The 17,383-nt window shown below is 53.7% G+C and overlaps 3 protein-coding genes and 1 long non-coding RNA gene across 5 annotated transcripts in view; 2 read left to right on the top strand and 2 right to left on the bottom strand.

Annotated features, from left to right (window-relative positions):
- Spred3 (sprouty related EVH1 domain containing 3) lies at nucleotides 1-9,692 on the top strand. Of its 2 annotated transcripts, XR_005090073.1 has the most exons (6): nucleotides 1-412; nucleotides 1,449-1,617; nucleotides 1,711-1,787; nucleotides 5,358-5,501; nucleotides 6,214-6,971; nucleotides 8,412-9,692. XR_005090073.1 is itself a non-coding variant. In XM_028859546.2 (5 exons), exons 1-5 carry the CDS (start codon nucleotides 236-238, stop codon nucleotides 6,877-6,879), a joined length of 1,233 nt encoding a protein of 410 aa, XP_028715379.1. In that variant the 5' UTR covers nucleotides 1-235; the 3' UTR covers nucleotides 6,880-7,088. The 2 variants fall into 2 exon arrangements, 1 of the variants encoding a protein (XP_028715379.1); XM_028859546.2 differs by lacking the exon at nucleotides 8,412-9,692 and having other exon boundaries at nucleotides 6,214-7,088.
- Fam98c (family with sequence similarity 98 member C) lies at nucleotides 6,994-15,865 on the top strand. The gene is made up of 9 exons (XM_028859547.2): nucleotides 6,994-8,500; nucleotides 11,956-12,237; nucleotides 12,329-12,477; nucleotides 12,553-12,687; nucleotides 13,017-13,222; nucleotides 13,822-13,899; nucleotides 13,982-14,098; nucleotides 15,014-15,181; nucleotides 15,518-15,865. The coding sequence occupies exons 2-9, from the start codon at nucleotides 12,032-12,034 to the stop codon at nucleotides 15,659-15,661; spliced, it is 1,203 nt and encodes a 400-aa protein (XP_028715380.1). The 5' UTR covers nucleotides 6,994-8,500; nucleotides 11,956-12,031; the 3' UTR covers nucleotides 15,662-15,865.
- LOC119086733 lies at nucleotides 13,317-14,021 on the bottom strand. The gene is made up of 2 exons (XR_005090074.1): nucleotides 13,939-14,021; nucleotides 13,317-13,680 (listed from the first exon to the last, which is right to left on the bottom strand). It is a non-coding gene; the product is annotated as an uncharacterized LOC119086733 (long non-coding RNA).
- Rasgrp4 (RAS guanyl releasing protein 4) overlaps nucleotides 15,836-17,383 on the bottom strand; it is an 18,659-nt gene continuing 17,111 nt past the window's right edge. Inside the window, exon 16 of the mRNA XM_037210069.1 lies at nucleotides 15,836-16,953. Within this exon, the coding sequence (XP_037065964.1) occupies nucleotides 16,897-16,953 (57 nt within the window). The 3' untranslated portion in view covers nucleotides 15,836-16,896. The remainder of the gene's footprint in view (nucleotides 16,954-17,383) is intronic.

Raw genomic sequence — 17,383 nt, forward strand, 5'->3', positions numbered from 1 at the left:
AGGTGGGTATGGTGAGAAAAGGTAGATACGACGGAAAAGGTAGGTGGGCAAGATGTCACCAAGAAGAAAGAAGCCATGGTAGAAGAAAGTGGGCAAGGGGTGGGGGCACTGGTGGCTTGAGGGTCCGGCCCATCCGGAGGTAGCAGATAAAGGGAGAGCAGGGCTAGAGGAACGCTAAAATCGGGAGCACGATTGGAGTTCACGGCCTGTGTTGTCCTCCACCTCCTCCAGGTACATGGTGCGGGTCCGAGCCGTGGTGATGGCCCGAGATGACTCCAGTGGGGGCTGGCTGCCTGTGGGGGGCGGGGGCCTCAGCCAGGTGAGCGTATGTCGGGTCCGAGGGGCCAGGCCCGAGGGGGGGGCCCGCCAGGGGCACTACGTCATCCACGGGGAGCGGCTTCGGGACCAGAAAGTGAGCCACCCTGGGGTGTGGGAATGGGATGAACCCTGGGGAAGGAGGGAAGGGCCTGGGGAGGGGGGGGGACAGGAGAGGTCATTTGTTCCCCTCCCACTGGGACTCAGAGTGGGCCATGGGATGGAGTTTGGAATTAAGAGCTGGGATTTGGGGTGGGGTGGGGTATTGGGGAACTTGTGTCGGCTGCTTCTCTGGCTATTCTGTCATACAGCTACTTCGGTAGTGGTCTTCCTGTCCTGTTCCTGCTCCTCCTCCAACCCTGGTCTGTCCACAACGACCCAGCTCACACCCAACTCACATCATGTTCCTTCTCTGCTCGGAACCCTCCTCGGGCTCCATCTTGTTCAGAGATGCCCTCTACCAACTGGCTCTTGTCTGCCCTAAGTATCTGGAGGCATCTGTGGGGTCTGCTTAGAAGTGTCACATATGATTGACAGTCCTATGTCACATGCTTCTAATCCCAGCACTAGGGACACTGTGGCAGGAGGATTGTGAAGCTCCAGGACAACCTGGGCTAGGTAGTGAGACCCTTTTCTTGAAAGCTTGGGAAAGAGGATGCATTTCAAAGCAGGGCATGAGGAACAGTGTAGAGGAAGTGTTGGGATAGACAAGGACATGGAGGGACATCAAGGGGTGGTCAGCATTGAGGGGGCTGTGTAGGTTAGTATCTCTGGGCCAGCTTTCAGGGGACTATTGAGGCATCAGAAGGGAATTGACTGTAATATTTTGATATGTCTAGTAAAGTGTGAATAATGCCTTTTCTTCAATCAAAGCAGGGCATGTTAAGTTATGAGAAAAGGTTATTTTTATTTTTTAACATTTAATAAGATTGGAGGTTCCTACTGGGACATCAGAGGAAGAAATTCGATAAGTATAGAAATCAAAGGATTGAAGGAATACTGCAGAGTCAGAGCCATGTCCCCTAAGATTAGGATGTGTTAGTTTGTGTCTAGGTCCACCTGGTGTTGAAAGTGAAGTGGTTGGGATATGCAGAGGGGCTGGCACCCCACCCTAGCCCCTCTCTGCCCCTCAGACCACCTTGGAGTGTACCCTGCGGCCAGGTTTGGTTTACAACAAAGTCAACCCTATCTTCCACCACTGGAGCCTGGGGGACTGCAAGTTTGGGCTGACGTTTCAGAGTCCCGCAGAGGCTGATGAGTTCCAGAAGAGTCTGCTAGCTGCGCTGGCCTCCCTCAGCCGAGGTGAGTGGTGTAGGCACAGACTCCCAGGCTGGGGGACAGACACGGGTGAAGCTGGGGTCTGGGGACTCACTTCTGCCTCTCTCCCTGCCCTAGGCTCGCTCACTCCCTCCTCTTCCTCTTCCTCCTCCTCCCCTTCCCAGGACACTGCAGAGACCCCCTGCCCTCTGACGGTGAGTCTTGGAATCTGCCATGGGGGGTCGGAGGGCAGTTCTAGTGAATACTTGCTGTGGAGCTCGCAAAAGGTCACATGCTGGGGACACAAAATCAGGCCCAAATGGATAGTGGCGATTCAACCATGGCCATTCTAGTTGCTCTATTCTTTTATATGTGTCTGTCAATTTACTTTTAGTTAGAGTTTAATGTAGCCCAGGCCAGTCTCAAAGTTCCATATGTATCTGAGGATGACCTTGGATTTAGGTCCTCCTGAGTGCTGGGATCATTGGTGTGTGTCACCGTTTGTGGCTTGCTTGCTCACTCCTCTCTTTTACCTTCCTTTTTTTGGGGTGGGGTGGGGGAATGGAGTAGGATATGGTGGCACAGATTCTCACTCTATGGCCTAGGCTGATCTGCAGCTTGGATCCTCTTACTTGGTAGGATTACAGGGGTGCACCCTCACACCCTGCTTAGTTTTTCTCTGTTGCTGTGAATCATACATTTGGTCAAGGGTACTTAAAAAGCACCAGGCAGTGTTTTAGGCAACAGGGATATATTAGTAAGCAAAGCAAACTTCCTTTTTTTCTTGGTGCTTTAGTCCAATGGTAAAGACAGAGAAAAAGATAAAATATAAAAAGCAATGAACTTTAAAATGAGTGCATGGACGAATGAATTGATAATTCTCTTTTTTTGGAGACAGGGTTTCTCTGTGTAGCCCTCCCTGTAGACCAGGCAGGCCTGAAACTCAGAGATCTGCTTGCCTCTGCCTCCTGAGTGCTGGGGCTAAAGGCCTCTGCACCCACCACCTGGCTATGAATTGATAATTCTGTGTTCTAGTTACTGCCCAAGCTGCAGGCTTGTAAACTCGGAGCCATCCTTGATGCCGTCGGTTTTTGTTTGTTTTGTTTTTTTTAGATAAGGCCTTACCACACGGCCAGGTCATGTGACCCAGGGCCTGGTGGTGTGGGATCTTATGTGCCACTGTAAGGGCTTTCTCCTCTACCTTGAGGGATGAAGCCATAGAGGGTTCTGAGGGAGGGAAGGCTCTGATGTCAGTTCATGATCAATAGAATCTCCTTGGCTCTGCTGGGGAACTGATGGTAGGAGTTGGTGGGGAGGGGTAACAGTGAGAAGCTGTGGCCATCCTTCTGTCAGGAGATGAAGGCAGCTGGACCTCGTGATCCTTCCAGCTCAGTCTCCCATGTGTGGGGTTACAGGTAGGTGTGTGCCACCATGCCTGGCCGCTTGTGTTTTCCTGCTTCCTATAGAATCTGTCACGATATTGGTTTTGCTTTCTTTCTTTAAAAAAAAAAAAAAGTGTGTGTGTGTGTGTGTGTGTGTGTGTGTGTGTGTGCTTTGTCTGCATATATGTCTGTGCATCTACTGTGTGCCTAGTGCCCGAGAAGACCTGACAAGCTGTTAGATCACCCTGGAATGTAGTTACATCTGGTTGTAAGCTGCTGTGTGGGCACTAGGAATCAAACCACGATCCTCTGGAAGAGCAGCCCGTGCTTCCAACCTCTGAGCCATCTCTTCAGCCCTCTTTCTAATTCCTTCCTTCTTCCTTCCTACCTTTCTTTCTTTCTCAGTATTGGGGCGCAAACTCAGGGTCTGGTATATGCTCGGCCAGTACTCCACCCCTGAGTTACAGCCCCGGCCCAGGTTCTACTGTCAAAATGACCAAATCTGCTTTTCGCCCAGTGGTGTCCAACCTCATCTCCCAACTGAAATGTCTCCACAGCTTCTTCTTGTCACTTTCTCTCCTGACCCTTAGAACAAGTCCGCATGGGGTGGGAGTGGGGTGCCACGGTGTTCTTATCTCTACTCAGGACCTTCCCGTGGCTCCTCCACTCACGGTGGCACCCGAGCTCCCTCTGGGCCGGGACTGGTCCTCCTCTCACCCTGTTTTAGTCCCGTCAGACTCCTCCCTCTCATTGCAACAGGGCTGATACGTCCCTGTCCTGGGGCCCTCCTGTCTAGAACGCTTCTTCAGATTTCCATCTGACTTACCATCATTTCCTTTGAGGCCCTATACAAACGTGTTCTTGGTGGCTTCATGGAGCAACCTAATGAAAATTGCATTCTCAGTCTGGGGATCGGCTTGCCTAGCATGCACGGAGCCCTGCTTTGATTCTCCGGCTGCCATCTGTAATCCCAGCACTAGGGAGGTGGAGGCAGGAGGATCTAAATTCAAGGTCATCCTTGGGCTATGAAGTAGGCCTGGAATACATAAAACACTTTGCCAACCTGGACATGGTGACACACGCCTTTAATCCCAGCATTCAGGAGGCAGAGGCAGCCAGATCTCTGTGGTTTTGAGGCCAGCCTGGGCTACAGAGCAAGTTCTAGGACAGCCAGGGCTACATAGAGAGAACGTGTTTCAAAACCAAAACAAAGAAAACCTTTGCGTACCATCCCCCACCCCCATGACGATCTCCAGTGTCCCCCTTATCTGGTTCTAAGCCCCACTACCACCTTCTAAACCAGTTCCTTATGTGATAGTTCCCTACCCATCCTCCATGCTAGCACGTCAACTCCTGAAGGCCAAGGATCTTTCGCTGGTTCCTTGCTTCACCTCTAGTCCCTCGAGTCCCTGGTGCACATGAAGTGTTCAGTAAGCGGGTTGAATAAATGGATGCGATGATAATAAGTGAGGCACGAATGTCCAGATGCATTTTGGGAGCTGCTGGGAACACCAAGAGTAACAAAACTAGTTTCTTGGGTCAAAGAAGCTCAAGGTCATGGGGGCGGAGGTGGCCTAGAGTCACACGCGCGCATGTCTATGGAACTCTTCTTCAGAGCTGGAAGCTGCATCAGTGGCCTTTGCCTCTAGCATGCCGTGGTGCTCAGTGGCTGTCGAATGAAGGCCGTGAACAGCCAAGTAGGAGTTATGTCCAGGTTGCAGAGAGGGAGCGGAGGGCCTGAGAAATGGGGCTTCAGCTAGTAAAGTAGAGGGCCTGGCTTGGGTGGACGACAGATGTCTAGGCCGCGTTGTAGTGAAAATGAGGCAGGAGTGTGCTGACTGGCCAAGGAAGAGGGCTTCTGGGAAGGGAGAGGATGGTGGGTGGCCTGTAGGTTGGTGATCTGAGAGTCATGTGGTACACACCTATAATCCCAGCTACTTCTGAGGGAAGGCAAGAGGATCTGCGTTTGAGGCCTGGGCTAAGAGACTCTTAGGAAATAGCCAAGGGCTGTGGATGTGACAGCCCCCCCCCCCCCGTGAGGGGCTGGGGTGTGGCTCAGTGGTAGGGTGCTAGCCCAGAATCCACTAGCAAGGGACTAGGATGGGGACAGCTGTACTGGCCAGGGACTGTAAGGAGGCTCCGTTGTGGAGGGCGCTGTGCTGGGCCTTGACAGTGCCCTAAACAAATCCTTATGAGTAGATGCTATGATGATCCTCATTTTACAGAGGAGAACACTGAGGCTCAGAGGTGACTCACTTGTCACATAACCAGTGACAGAGCAAAGGTTTGAGCTTAGGCCTCCCGGTTGCAGAGCTCTTGCTCTGGGGGGAAGGGAGGTCTGTGTAAGGGCACCATCCTTGGTTGGAGAACTCCCTACACTAAGGCCTCTCCAATCTCCCTCAGTCCCACGTGGACAGCGACTCCTCCTCCAGTCACAGCCGCCAGGAGACTCCTCCCACAGCTGTTGCGGCTCCCATTGTCACGGTGGAGTCAACATCTGCCTTCCCACCAGCCACACCCCCACAACGGCGACGCTCCTCTGCACAGGTACGAACCTCAGCAATGATCGAATAGAGCTGTGCTGCTTCAGGGCTGATTCCTAAGCTGACCCGAGCTGAAGTCCAACTGAGCGAGAAGGGACCCAGATCCCAGGAAATGGCCAGTCTGACTGAGCTGTGGGCGGCAGTGGAGTAGAAAGAGACCTGGGTTTGGGAAGTCGCTCGGTGATAGAGTGCTTACCTAGGGTGGAAGGTGCTGGAGATGCTGAGTTCAAGTCCCACACTGGGGTAGAAAGAAAGCTGCCTGGGCCCCCGAGAGCGGGTAGGAGCTTCCAGATGTCTCTAGCTCTCTGGGAGATTTGAAGACCATCTAGTTTATACTGGGGCTTGAGGGAGGACCTGGACAGATTTTCAAGTATGTTAGAAGATGCTGGAACTCATGAAAGGACTCCTTAGGACTGTTTCCTTTATCCTGAAGAAGGATTGGGGGTAGAGTGTGACTGGACTGGGAAGCCACAAGGTTCTTAAGGTGTGTGCTTGCTGCCTACATTCATCTGTCTCTGAGGGCTGAGGGACTTGGATGAGGAACAGACTGGGAGTCTAAACCCCAAAACCAAGAGAGTTTTAGGAGGACACGGTTCCTCTTGACTGGCTCTTGGCTACATCCTGGGATTTTGGCACTTCTGAACCTGGGTAGCCTATGGGGACTTTGTGAGTTGCAGATGTCCCTAACCTGATCTCCTTGTCCCTTGGCTCTGCAGAGCTACCCTCCGCTTCTACCGTTCACTGGGATTCCAGAACCCTCAGAGTCTCTAGCCGGGGCAGGGAGCCAGGGCTGGGGCGGCCGTGGCTATGAGGACTACCGGCGATCCGGACTACCGGCACCTCTTCCCCTGTCTACCTGCGTCGTGGGCTTCGCCAAGACTGGTGCATTGAGGGGTGCAGCTCTGGGTCCCCCAGTGTCACTCCCCGCCCCTCTCACTGAGGCTACGCCCCCAGCACCCCCTGCTCGTCCACCCCCGGGTCCGGGCCCCACTCCTGCTCCAGCCAAGGCCTCCCCGGAGGCCGAGGAGGCTGCACGCTGCGTGCACTGCAGAGCACTCTTCCGCCGCCGTGCGGATGGGCGTGGTGGTCGGTGCGCAGAGGCCCCAGACCCAGGTCGCCTCCTAGTGCGCAGGCTCAGCTGCCTGTGGTGTGCCGAGAGCTTGCTGTACCACTGTCTGTCGGACGCCGAGGGTGACTTCTCGGACCCATGCGCATGTGAGCCAGGCCACCCGCGCCCTGCTGCACGCTGGGCCGCTCTGGCTGCGCTGTCGCTGGCAGTGCCCTGCCTCTGCTGCTACGCACCTCTGCGCGCCTGTCACTGGGTTGCAGCACGGTGCGGCTGCGCAGGCTGTGGGGGTCGCCATGAGGAGGCTGCACGGTGAGGATCGTTGGGCTGGTTTGAAAATCGGTCTGAAGACCTAAAATGGAGGGTCCAGGACCCTGAACTCCGTACGAACCTAAAACCCAAACTTAGGTACGTCTGGAACTTGGAGCTTAAATGGATTTGAGAGATCCCAGATCTGGTACCTTGGACCCCAAACCTAGGACTAAGATCTCAGACTCAGCTTCATCAGGATGTCTGTCAAGTGGACCCAGGAGTCCTGAATTCTGGATTCTCCCTCCCTCTTCCCCCACTGAGGAGTCTCATAACATCTCCAAACATTGCATCTCAGAAGGCCCAGGAGCTTACACCCCTGAGACCCAGGGATCTTGGACCCTGACTCTTTGTCTAAATACCCAACCCACACTCCAGGTCATACTTGACATTGTAAACACTCATACTACAGCTCCCAAATTAGTCAGGAGTTGCTAAAACCGGGACCCTTTATCAAATGACTTAGACCTTGAGACCAGAGGACCCAGGATCACCAGAAAACAGTCCCTGAATTTTCACTGGAGACCTGGTATACCTACATCTGGATGTCCTTCTAGCCCAGGACCCGGAAACACCAAATCCTCCCGGGTTAGAGACACCAGGATGGTTTGGAATCACCAGATACTGACCTGAAGTCTACTCACTCCTGAGAGTCCACAGATCTTACCATGAGTTCATGTACAAGCGATTCACAGATTCCCGTGGGCCCCAAAATGCACCAAAAGTTCTCAGATATCCTCAAACATGAGGTGTTTTCTGACCAAAATAACTTGGGAGGCCCTTTTCAGAGCTCAGCAAGGTCCAGATATCAGACACCAAGATGCCCTGGGAGCCAGGGCCCGAACACCTGCCCCTTAAGTCAGCAGTTCTGGAGAGCTTGGGTCTCACGGATGGTCTCTGAGATGCCTGTTACCCCTCAGATGTATGCCTGAAGGCCACCAGCACTTTGGGTCCAGTGCACTGGTCTCAAGTGCTTAGATAGCCTTCCAGTTTCCCTGGGGTCTGAATTCTAAGAACCCAAATGTTCTGGAAACATTAGCTTCCTTCTACCTACGTTCCCCAACCAACAGCTGGGTAGGAGCCTGGATCTCAGGAGATGTAGTGGCCATGGTAATCCAGGCCTCTCATCCCTTGACTCTCAGCTCTATAGCAACTCCAAGGTGCTCTAAGAGCACTGGGTCTAAGACTCTGAGATACCAATTGACCCCTGTGTGCAGGATTCAAGCCCCCACAATCTTGAGATTGTTTTTGGCCTGAGACCTTGGTCCCTCTGTACCAGAGACGCTAGAAACAAGATGTCTCAGGGCCTTGCATCTTCAGACCCCAGAGTTTCTTGAACTCAAAGTACTTCTAGACTGATGAAGCCCCCAGATACCTCATCACCTGATCCCCCCTGAGTCCTACCATCCAGAGGTTCCTAAGACTACAAAGTCCCAGCAACATCCAGATATCCTCTATCCTGGGGAAACACTTGCACCAGTGTGAATTCAGATTGCTGGGATCCTGGACCACCCAGCAGTTCCCCTCTCCCACCTCTAGGGCCTGGCATTGCTGCAGAGGATTGTACACACCGAGGATTGCACCAGCTCTCAGCTGAGCAGAGACAGGCAGCTGCAGGGGTCAAGCAGGTACTTAGAGGAAGCCCACCCTTCTCTCCTGTACACAGCTGTACCTTTTGGGCTGGCTATGGCTCCACAGAAGCCCCCATCATCCCTAACCCTTGCAGATCACTCCTGCCACCAACCCCTAGTTCATTCAGGTCCATCTCCTGTTAGCCTCCTCCATCTCGGTTGGGAGTTGCTTTGGAAAGCTCGGCACTGTTTAATGCACTTCCCCATGCTTTCCTTCTGAAGAAGAGGGGTGCCACAGCCTCTTTTCTCTAAGAAGAGTGGGGTGTCACTGTGCCTAGGAACTGGTGTCCTGGATAGGGGAACCAAGGTCTCAGAGCCAAGACAGTCTTGATGGTTTATGGGCTTAGGACCTACATCTGGCCCTAAGTTACTAGGGATGTGCACTTAACCATTCCTCATTACCTAGACTCGGGTGGCCTTGTGGGGATTCAAGGGATTAATATTTGTGTCACTTCCTTTAAATTATTAACTATTTATTGTATCCGGAACCTGTGATTCAGCTCTCCCAACCAGACCCTGGGATGGGTAAGAGAAAATGGGGAGGGGGGTGTCTCTCCCATCCCCACTGTTCGGCTCTCATCACTGTCAAACCCACCAGAGCTGAGGGCGGAGGAACTGGGGGCTGGGGCAGCCTGGGTCCCCATCCCCCTCTCTGTGCCTCGGTCTCCCCCCTTCCATGGTGAGTGGGGGGAAGCTCCATTCTTAACCTACCTCGTTTTGGGAAGGGGTGGGATGGGGGACCAGAGTGCTGTATGGTGCTGTGAGATCTTCGGATTAAGCAGTGGGGACCGGGGAAGGTTCCCTAGTCCCCATCTCCCAGTACCCCTCTCCCAGGTCCCCAGCCCTGTTCCTTGCTGACACCCACCTCTGATCCATGATTACCTTTCACTGCCCCCATATCTGGGGGGCGTGGAGGGCTGAACCCTGGGAGCCAGGAAGACCTCAGACCCTGGAGCCCCCAATTTTCCAGCTGCTTGCCCCTCAGATTGGATGCTTGCCCCCCCCAGATTTTGGGGCAGGCACGCCAACATTTATCTTCCTGATCGTGATTCCAAGCCAGTCTGTGACCTCAATATTGTTAGCGTCAGTGCAGGCTGAAGCGGAGGGAGGATGGGGGGGCCAAAGACCCAGCCTTGTCATTGGGGAGAGGGGCTTGAAATCTGCTCCAAGAAATGTCTGTGACAGTGTCTAAGCCTGGTCTTTATTTGCATTGGCGCGCCCCCTCCACTTGCTTACCAGAAGGACTGGACTCCTGCCGTTCTTCCCCTCAGCATCCTTTAGTCCCTAGCTGACCGTCTAGCTGGGTTTTGTTTGTCCAGTCAGCCAAGTACATTTACTAAACGCCTAACGTGTCAAGCCCTGTAGTTACTGGTGGTGCTGCAGTGGACAACAAGCATTGAATAAAACCCTGCAAAAGGGGAGGGGTCCTGTGGGTGTGTGCAGGGTAAGCTGGGAGTGGAGTTAAGCAAGGGGAATCCTGGGAGAGGGGGGTGGAAAGGTGACGGCGTGCCAGGCTTCCAGTGACATTGTACGGGCTTTGTTGCCCTGAGTGAGTGAGATGGAGCCACGGGAAGGCTCCCGAGCATGATTTGGATTTTCAAAGGCTAGCTGTAGCTGTGTGAGGAAGGCCCCCGGGGGAACAAGCTGACAGAAAGCTCCTCCCTGGGGAGGTAGTGTGTGAGAGGGGAGAAGGGGGGTAAGGGATGTTTTGAAAGAGTCCACAGATTTTTTTAAAGGTTTTATCTATTTTATGAGTTATTGCTTGCATATATATACATGTATGTGTGTGCACCGCCTGGTTACCTGGCGTCGGGTCCTCTAGAGCTGGGGTTGCGGCTGTGAGCCACTGTGTGGTTGCTGGGAACCCGGGTCCTCCATAAGAGCAGCAAGTGCTCTTGCTGTCCCAGCTCTCCAGCCCGAGTCCATAGCTTTGTATGGAGTTGGAAAGCAAGCTGGGAATGTAGCTCAGTGGCAGAACACATGCTTAGCATGAGCAGTGGCCAGAGTTAAGGCCCCTGCACCAAAAGAAGAGGAGTCAAGGTTAGTGGCCCAAGTTTTTGTAAGATTTATTTTTAATTATTTGTGGGTACATGCATGTGAGCTGTAGTTACAAGTGGTTGTGAGCTACCCACACGGGAACACAACCCTAAGCCACCAGACCTGGCTTTGAAACAGATTTATTCGTGTGTGTGTGTGTGTGTGTGTGTGTGTGTGTGTGTGTGTGTGTGGTGTGCAGGGGTGCACAAAGAGGCCAGAAGTGCGGGGTGGGTCGTCTGGTGCTGATGAGCCTCTGGAGGTCAGTGCTGGGAACTAACCTTTGAAGGAACAGTGAGTGCTCTTAACTGTTGGGCCTTGTCTCCGGTCCCCTGCTTGTTATTACTTGGTGTTTTCTCAAGATGGGGTTTCTCTGTATCTCTGACTGTCTTGGAACTCACTCTAGACCAGGCTGGCCTCGAACTCAGATCCATTTCTGCCTCCGGAGTGCTGGGATTAAAGGCATGGGCCACCACTGCTTTTATTATTCTTTACTGAGGATATATTGACTCCTACATGACTTTTAAGCAACTTTTACATAAGAACTAATTAATCCTCACTGATGCCTTTAAGAGAGTATTTGCAAGGCTGGGCGAGGCACGAATTTGGTAGTCCCAGACCTTGGGAGGCAGAAATAGGAGAATCTTCAGTTGAAGGCCAGCCTGGAATACATAGTGAGAGACCCCATTGGGGGAAAAAAATAGAGGCTGGAGTGATGACTACATGGTTAAGAGCACTTGGGTCTGGTTCCCAGCACCCACATGATGGTTCACAACCATCCGTAACTCTAATTCCAGAGGATCATAGGCCACCTTCTGACCTCCATGGGCACAAGGCACACACGAGGTTCCCATACACACGTATGTGAGAGGCAGGCAAAACAATCATGCACATAAAATAAATCTCAAGTATCATTACTCGGACCCCAATTATATAGATGGAAAACCAATTTGGCAGGAACATGGGCTGGTTAAGGGCGAAGTCACACCCAAGTCCTGCCTGCTGCCTCTCCCCTCGCACGCAGTTTCTCAATGGCGCCTGCTCCATCTTTCAAAGACCTAGAGAGGCAGAGGATGAATAAATAGCACAGGAGCCCACTGTGATGTGGAAGGAGGGCCTACCTGTAGTGGGAGAGTGGGTGTGAGGGTGTGCTGACATTCTAACCCTAAGGTGAAAGAAAACAAGTTGGATGAGCTTTGCGGTCTGGGGTGATTAAAGAGCAAAGGGCAGCGGGGCGTGGCACACGCCTGTCAACCAACACAAGGAAGTTGGAAGCAGGACCAAGAGGCCAGCCTGAACTACATACATACCGAGACCCTGCCTCAAAACCGATGAATTTAAAAAGCAGAGAGTGAAAAAAAAAAAAAAGAGTGGAAAGGAAAACAGGTTGCCTTTTGCTTTTATGTTCCCGAGAGCAGGGACACTCAAGCGTCCCACAACCTCGGGGATCCTAACCTCAAGCTGTGAAATTTACAACCCTGGACAAGCTACCTGATGGGCGCGCGTGGCGGACTGTCCAGCCAATCGGAGCGCCGAAGCTCCTTCGCACGAGAATGTGATTGGGTAGAGGCTGGGGGGGGGCGGGAGGAGGCACCCTCGGGGCGGAGCCTGCCCCAAGCGGAAGGGGGTACGCGCCCGGGGTCCCCAGGCAAAGCTGCGATGGATGGGGCCACGGTGGCCGGCGACCTGCTGACTTTGGGGTAAGGGGTTCGGGGGGGGGGGACGGGAAGGGCGCACTCGCCTCGGGACGCGGACGCACGGGGACTCGCACTGACGTGCGCTCCGCCGCAGGTACGGTGCCCTCCCGGAGGCGGCGGCGTCTCGGGGCCCCGCGTGTGCGGACTTCAGGGCGCTGTGCGCGCGGCTGGCGGCCGAGCTGACGGCTCTGGGAGCTCTGGAGCGGCGAGAGGAGGGCACCGCAGTGCTGGGCGCTGGCCATGGTGCGTGAGGATCTGGGTGGACGGCGGGTGGAGGCGCGGGGCTCGCCGCTCCCTGATGGCTTCCTCCTCCCGCAGGCCCCGAGTCAGAGGAAGAATTCCTGCGGCAGTTGGCCGGCCTTCTCCGGGCGTTGCACTGCCCGGATCGCGCGCTCTGCGGCGGAGACTGCGCCACCGTGCTGCGGGAGCCCGGCGGCGGCCTGCGCCTGCTGCGTGAGCCTGGAAAGCCCCGGGAGGCGGGAGGGGGCGGGGCCTCGGGCGGGGCGGGGCCTCGGGGCGGGGCGGGGCCTCGGGGCGGGGCCGGCTCTGAATCTGAGACTGGGCTCCCCGGGCCGCGGTGGCCGGGCGGGGTCGGATTAGGGCTGGGCTGGAATTCTGACGAAGGTCTCTGAGAGCTTTAATGGGCTGGGTGAGATGGACCGGTGGGGTGGTTCTGAAGTCGGCTGGAGGAGGAGGAGGAGCTGCAGCCTTGAAGTGAGCGAAGCTTACTCTGGGGGAGGAGCCAAGGTTCTAGCTGAGCAGGGATCTGTTCCTATTTTTAGGGTTTCTTTGCTCCGAGCTCCAGGCTGCCCGCCTTCTGCGTCTGCGGCTCCGGCTAGACCCTAGCCCTGTGCAGTCCTTTGGAGAAGGGACAAAGGAGGGGAATGGCGCGGTTCAGGAGCTGATGCTAACTCTTCAAGCGCTGGGGCTCCCTAAACCCGTGCGAGGAACCCTGGCCAGCCAGCTACTTCGGGAGTTTCACAACAAGGTAGAGAGACAGGGTCCCCTCCTGAGCTACCTTACTTGGGGAGAGGATCCTGTCTTCAAAGCCATCTCTAGAAAGAATGACCCAGTGACAGGGATGGTTTTAGAACTCTGGTCACCATTTGTTTTAATATGCTGTGATAAAACACTGACTGAAACCAGTGTGAGGAGGAAAGGTTTGTGTCCGTTTACAAGTTACAGCCCATCGTTGAGGGAACTCAAGGCAGGAACTGAAGTCGAGACCACAGAGGAACACTGTTTACTAGCCCATTTCTGGCTTGTTTCAGCCACCTTTTGTATACAGGCCAGGTCCAGCTGCCCGGGGATAGCACTGCCCACAGCAGGCCAGGCACTCATACATCAAATAGCAATTAAGAAAATTGCCAACAGGCATGCGTACAGGCCAGTCTGACGGAGGCAGTTCCTCAAATGGAGAGTCCCTTTTCTCAGGTCTGTCTAGATCTGTGTCAGGTTGACAAAAAACAAAAACAAAAACGTTACCACTATGGATGCTTCTGAGGCCCTGGGTTCATATGGCTGAGGGGCACTGGAGTATTCTGAAGGTCCATCCTGCTTGTGCCTTCTGATGGTTTCTTCCACCAGATCTCTGAGCAGCTGCCTTCCCTGCCCCCAGAGTCCATGCAGCCCCTCCTTCGCTCCCCACTGGATGCATCACAATGGGTAAGAGCATGTGTAGATGGCTGTGGACAGTATCCTTACCCAGACATGGGACCCTGGGTGTGACCGTGAACTCTTCTTCCAGGAAGCCCTGGAGTCTCTGTCCCAAAGCCTGACAGAACAGTACTGCTGCCGCCGCTGCCTTCTTCTGAAGCGTCTGGACCTTACAACGTCTGCTTTCCACTGGGGTGACCGTGCAGAGGTGTGGGGACCTTAGTAAGAATAAGCAGGCCATTGGGATGCACAGCTGCAGGGCAGAGGATCAAGGGCGAGCGTTATTACCCTCTTGGGGAATGCTGAGGCCCGGACTATTCTAGAATTCCTTCAAGATATTATTTTTTTTTATTTGATGTGTTTTGCTTATATGTGTATATGCATCATATGTGTGCAGTATTCACAGAGGCCAGAAGGGGGTGTCAGATCCTTTGGAACCAGGGATAGAGATGGTTGTGAGCCACCATGTGGGTGCTGGGAACTGAAGCCAGGTCTTCTATAACTGTCAGCAGCCAGTTCTCTTAACTGTCAAGCCATCTCTCCAGCCCACACTTTAGAATCTTACAGGGTTCAAGACTTCTAGACTCTCAGGGCCTCGAGAGCATTCTAGAAGGCCCAGCTCTCAGCTGGGAGTGTCCTCAGAACTATTCCCTGTGTAACAAAATGGACAGTTAAGACTATCTCATTTGGTTTTATGTTGCCAGCAAAAGTTACCAGCAACTGGGTGCTTTATAAGGAAAATCAGGTTCATTCCGGCTTATAGTTTTGGGGGCTGAAGTACCTGCAAGCTTGGACAGGTAGTGGGATTTACATGAATTGCCTCCAGGGTCAGTGCCCTGTAACCTTGATATCATCACCTACACTCTATCTCTTATAAGGTCAACCACTTTTAAGATTTTGGTTTTGCCTCTTAACTTGCCATGTGGCTGAGGATGACCTCGAACTCCTGATCCTTTAGCCTCTATTTCCCTAGTGCTGAGATGACTGCTCTTGCACCACCGTGCCCAGCTGTCTGTCACAGCACGTGTACCTTGGTGAATAACCCCCTCCGAAGCATACAAAGACCCTGAGCGGGGATGAGCTTTGGGCGCCTTCTCCATGAGTGCCCTTCCCCCCACTCCAGGCCCAAGGAGAGGCCATGAAGGCAGTGCTATTCCCAATCCGAGGACTTCTGACTCCAGAATCTGATGTCTCTGTTGCACACGTTCTGGCTGCCCGAGCTGACCTTTCCCATCTGGTCCCAGCTACCAGTGTGGCTGCCCGCCGAGGGACCAGCTGTGCCATCAACAAGGTACCCCAGGCAGGGGAAAGTCTGGGCATCCTTGGCCTTCAGTTTGGCCTTCTGGGGTTTCTCCTGGTCCAGTGTTCTCCCTGGTTCCTGGCCTCTAGACTCAACTGGCCTCAAACTAACCACTCTCCATAGTAGTTAGAGGGAAATTTTCTAATTTTTTTTTTTAGATAGTCTCATGTAGCCCAGGCTAGCCCTGTAGCTAACTCACTCTGTAGCCAAGAGGTTGGCCTCGAACTCCCAATCTTCTTCCACTTCCCAAATGCTGGAATGACGGGGTGCACGAGCACACCCAGCTCTTGTTTTACCTATTGGAACTCCAGTCTAATCAATTCTCAGGTGCTTATGGGTGATGTGCCAGACCGTGGGGGGCGCCCAGGTGAGCTGGAGGCGCCCATGCCGACCTGGAAGAACCGGAGGGAAGATGGAGGAAGGGGGAAGGCTGGCCAACAGCGCTGGGGGCGCAGGAAGAAGAAGAAGTAAAGGGTCTGGGAGGGTCGGTCGGTCGGTCGGTTGGAGGTTCTGTAGGTGCTGAGGCCGCTGGTAATCTTTGAGAGTCACTTTTAAGGTTTCCCTTGGCACCTAAGCCCGGCATCGCCTGTTGTAGAGGCCCTAAACCTCTCTCCACCCACCCGCCACTCAACACTATGAACCATGTTGTCTGAAAAATAAATTTAATTCTTTTGATGGTTGTAGGATCTGTTTCTGGAGGGACCAGCTCAAGGGTGTGTGGGTTTGTGGAGGGGCAGGGGGATTGCTGCCCCCAGGTCTGGATAAGCCTTTTGCTTTTCACGTGGGTGTGGGGAAAGACACACTGAAGCATCAGACAAACACTTCACAGGGACTGGGCAGCCGGGACACAGCAGGATGATAATACAGATGAACATCTGCCTTTTGCTAGCTCTTCCTGGTGAGGAGAGCAGGCGGTTAACAAGATAAATAGGTGAAATGTCTAGTCTGCTAGAGGACCAAAGCACCACAGGGGGAAATAAAGCAGGAAGGAGGTCAGAACATGGATGTGTGACATCTCTGAGGTCAGGAAGCCTCGTCAAGGGGATGTTCCTTGAGCAAAGCTCTAAGGCAGGTGAGTCATATAGACCTCTGGTAAACAGCATTCCAGATAAAGGGACCCTCCAGTGCAAAGGCCCCGGGGCAGGAGTACTTTGGGCATGTTCTAGGAACATAGAGGCCAGTGTAGGCGGACGAGGATGGGCAGGAGGTAAGATGTGGAAAGGGAAGACAGTGGTGGGGACAGGCCTCGCGGAGCTTTGTAAACCACAGGACCGGGTTTTACCTTGAGCACGGTGCGGAAGCCCTGAGCAGAGGAAGGTATTTCCTGCCCACACCAGCGTTTCTCCTGACATTGGTTAGGACTCTGTCCCCTCCATTCTCATAACCGCCAGACACATGCCAACAGTCCCGGTGGTCCACTGGTCCAGAGCTTCATTTGGAAACAGTGTGAGTCTTGCCTCCCACATTTTGAGCAGGAAGCTTAACCTTACTAAGCTTTAGTCTCCTTATCTGGGGAGTGGGGGGGCTGGGGAGACGACACGGCCTGAGTCCAAATTCATCCAACCCTGAGCCGCAGATGCTAAGTGAGGGGGAGGAGAATGATTGACAGTCGGTGCAGGGTAAAAGATGATGGGTGTTTGTCAGAGGCAGTGTGGGTGTGGATGAGACGGTGGTCCGGGAGGGAGGGAAGGGACTCCAGATGCTGTTCAGGCACTGGGCTTCGAGGAAGCGTTGGACGATGGAACTGGTGCTGGGGAGGGCACCTGGTAGGAGGAAGAATACACAATGAGGGGCCCTTCGTTTCTCTAGGTGACAGTTCACAACCAGGACCAGGGTCTCACTCAGATTGTGGCTAAACAAACAATACTTCCAGACGAAATCTCTGCCTTTCAGGAGTGGAAATTGTTCCAATAATATTTATTATAGCGCCTGACATATTTGGCCTTATTTTTTCGTGTGTGTGTGTGTGTGTGTGTGTGTGTGTGTGTGTGTGTGTGTATCATGTTCCATGTGGATGCTGCTGACCCTGACCCTGGAGAGCATGGACTCTTGGGTAGGCAAGTGCTCTTGGCCTTATTCTCACTTTTCCTTCTTTGGGGGTGTGGGGTGTGGGGAGACAGGGTCTCTCACTGTGACGGTCTAACCTGGATCCTCACCATGTAGGCAGGCCGTCAAGTTGTGGCTCTTCTCCTT

This window comes from Peromyscus leucopus, chromosome 1 (genome assembly GCF_004664715.2).
Source record: "Peromyscus leucopus breed LL Stock chromosome 1, UCI_PerLeu_2.1, whole genome shotgun sequence".
In the NCBI taxonomy this organism is placed as follows: domain Eukaryota; kingdom Metazoa; phylum Chordata; class Mammalia; order Rodentia; family Cricetidae; genus Peromyscus; species Peromyscus leucopus.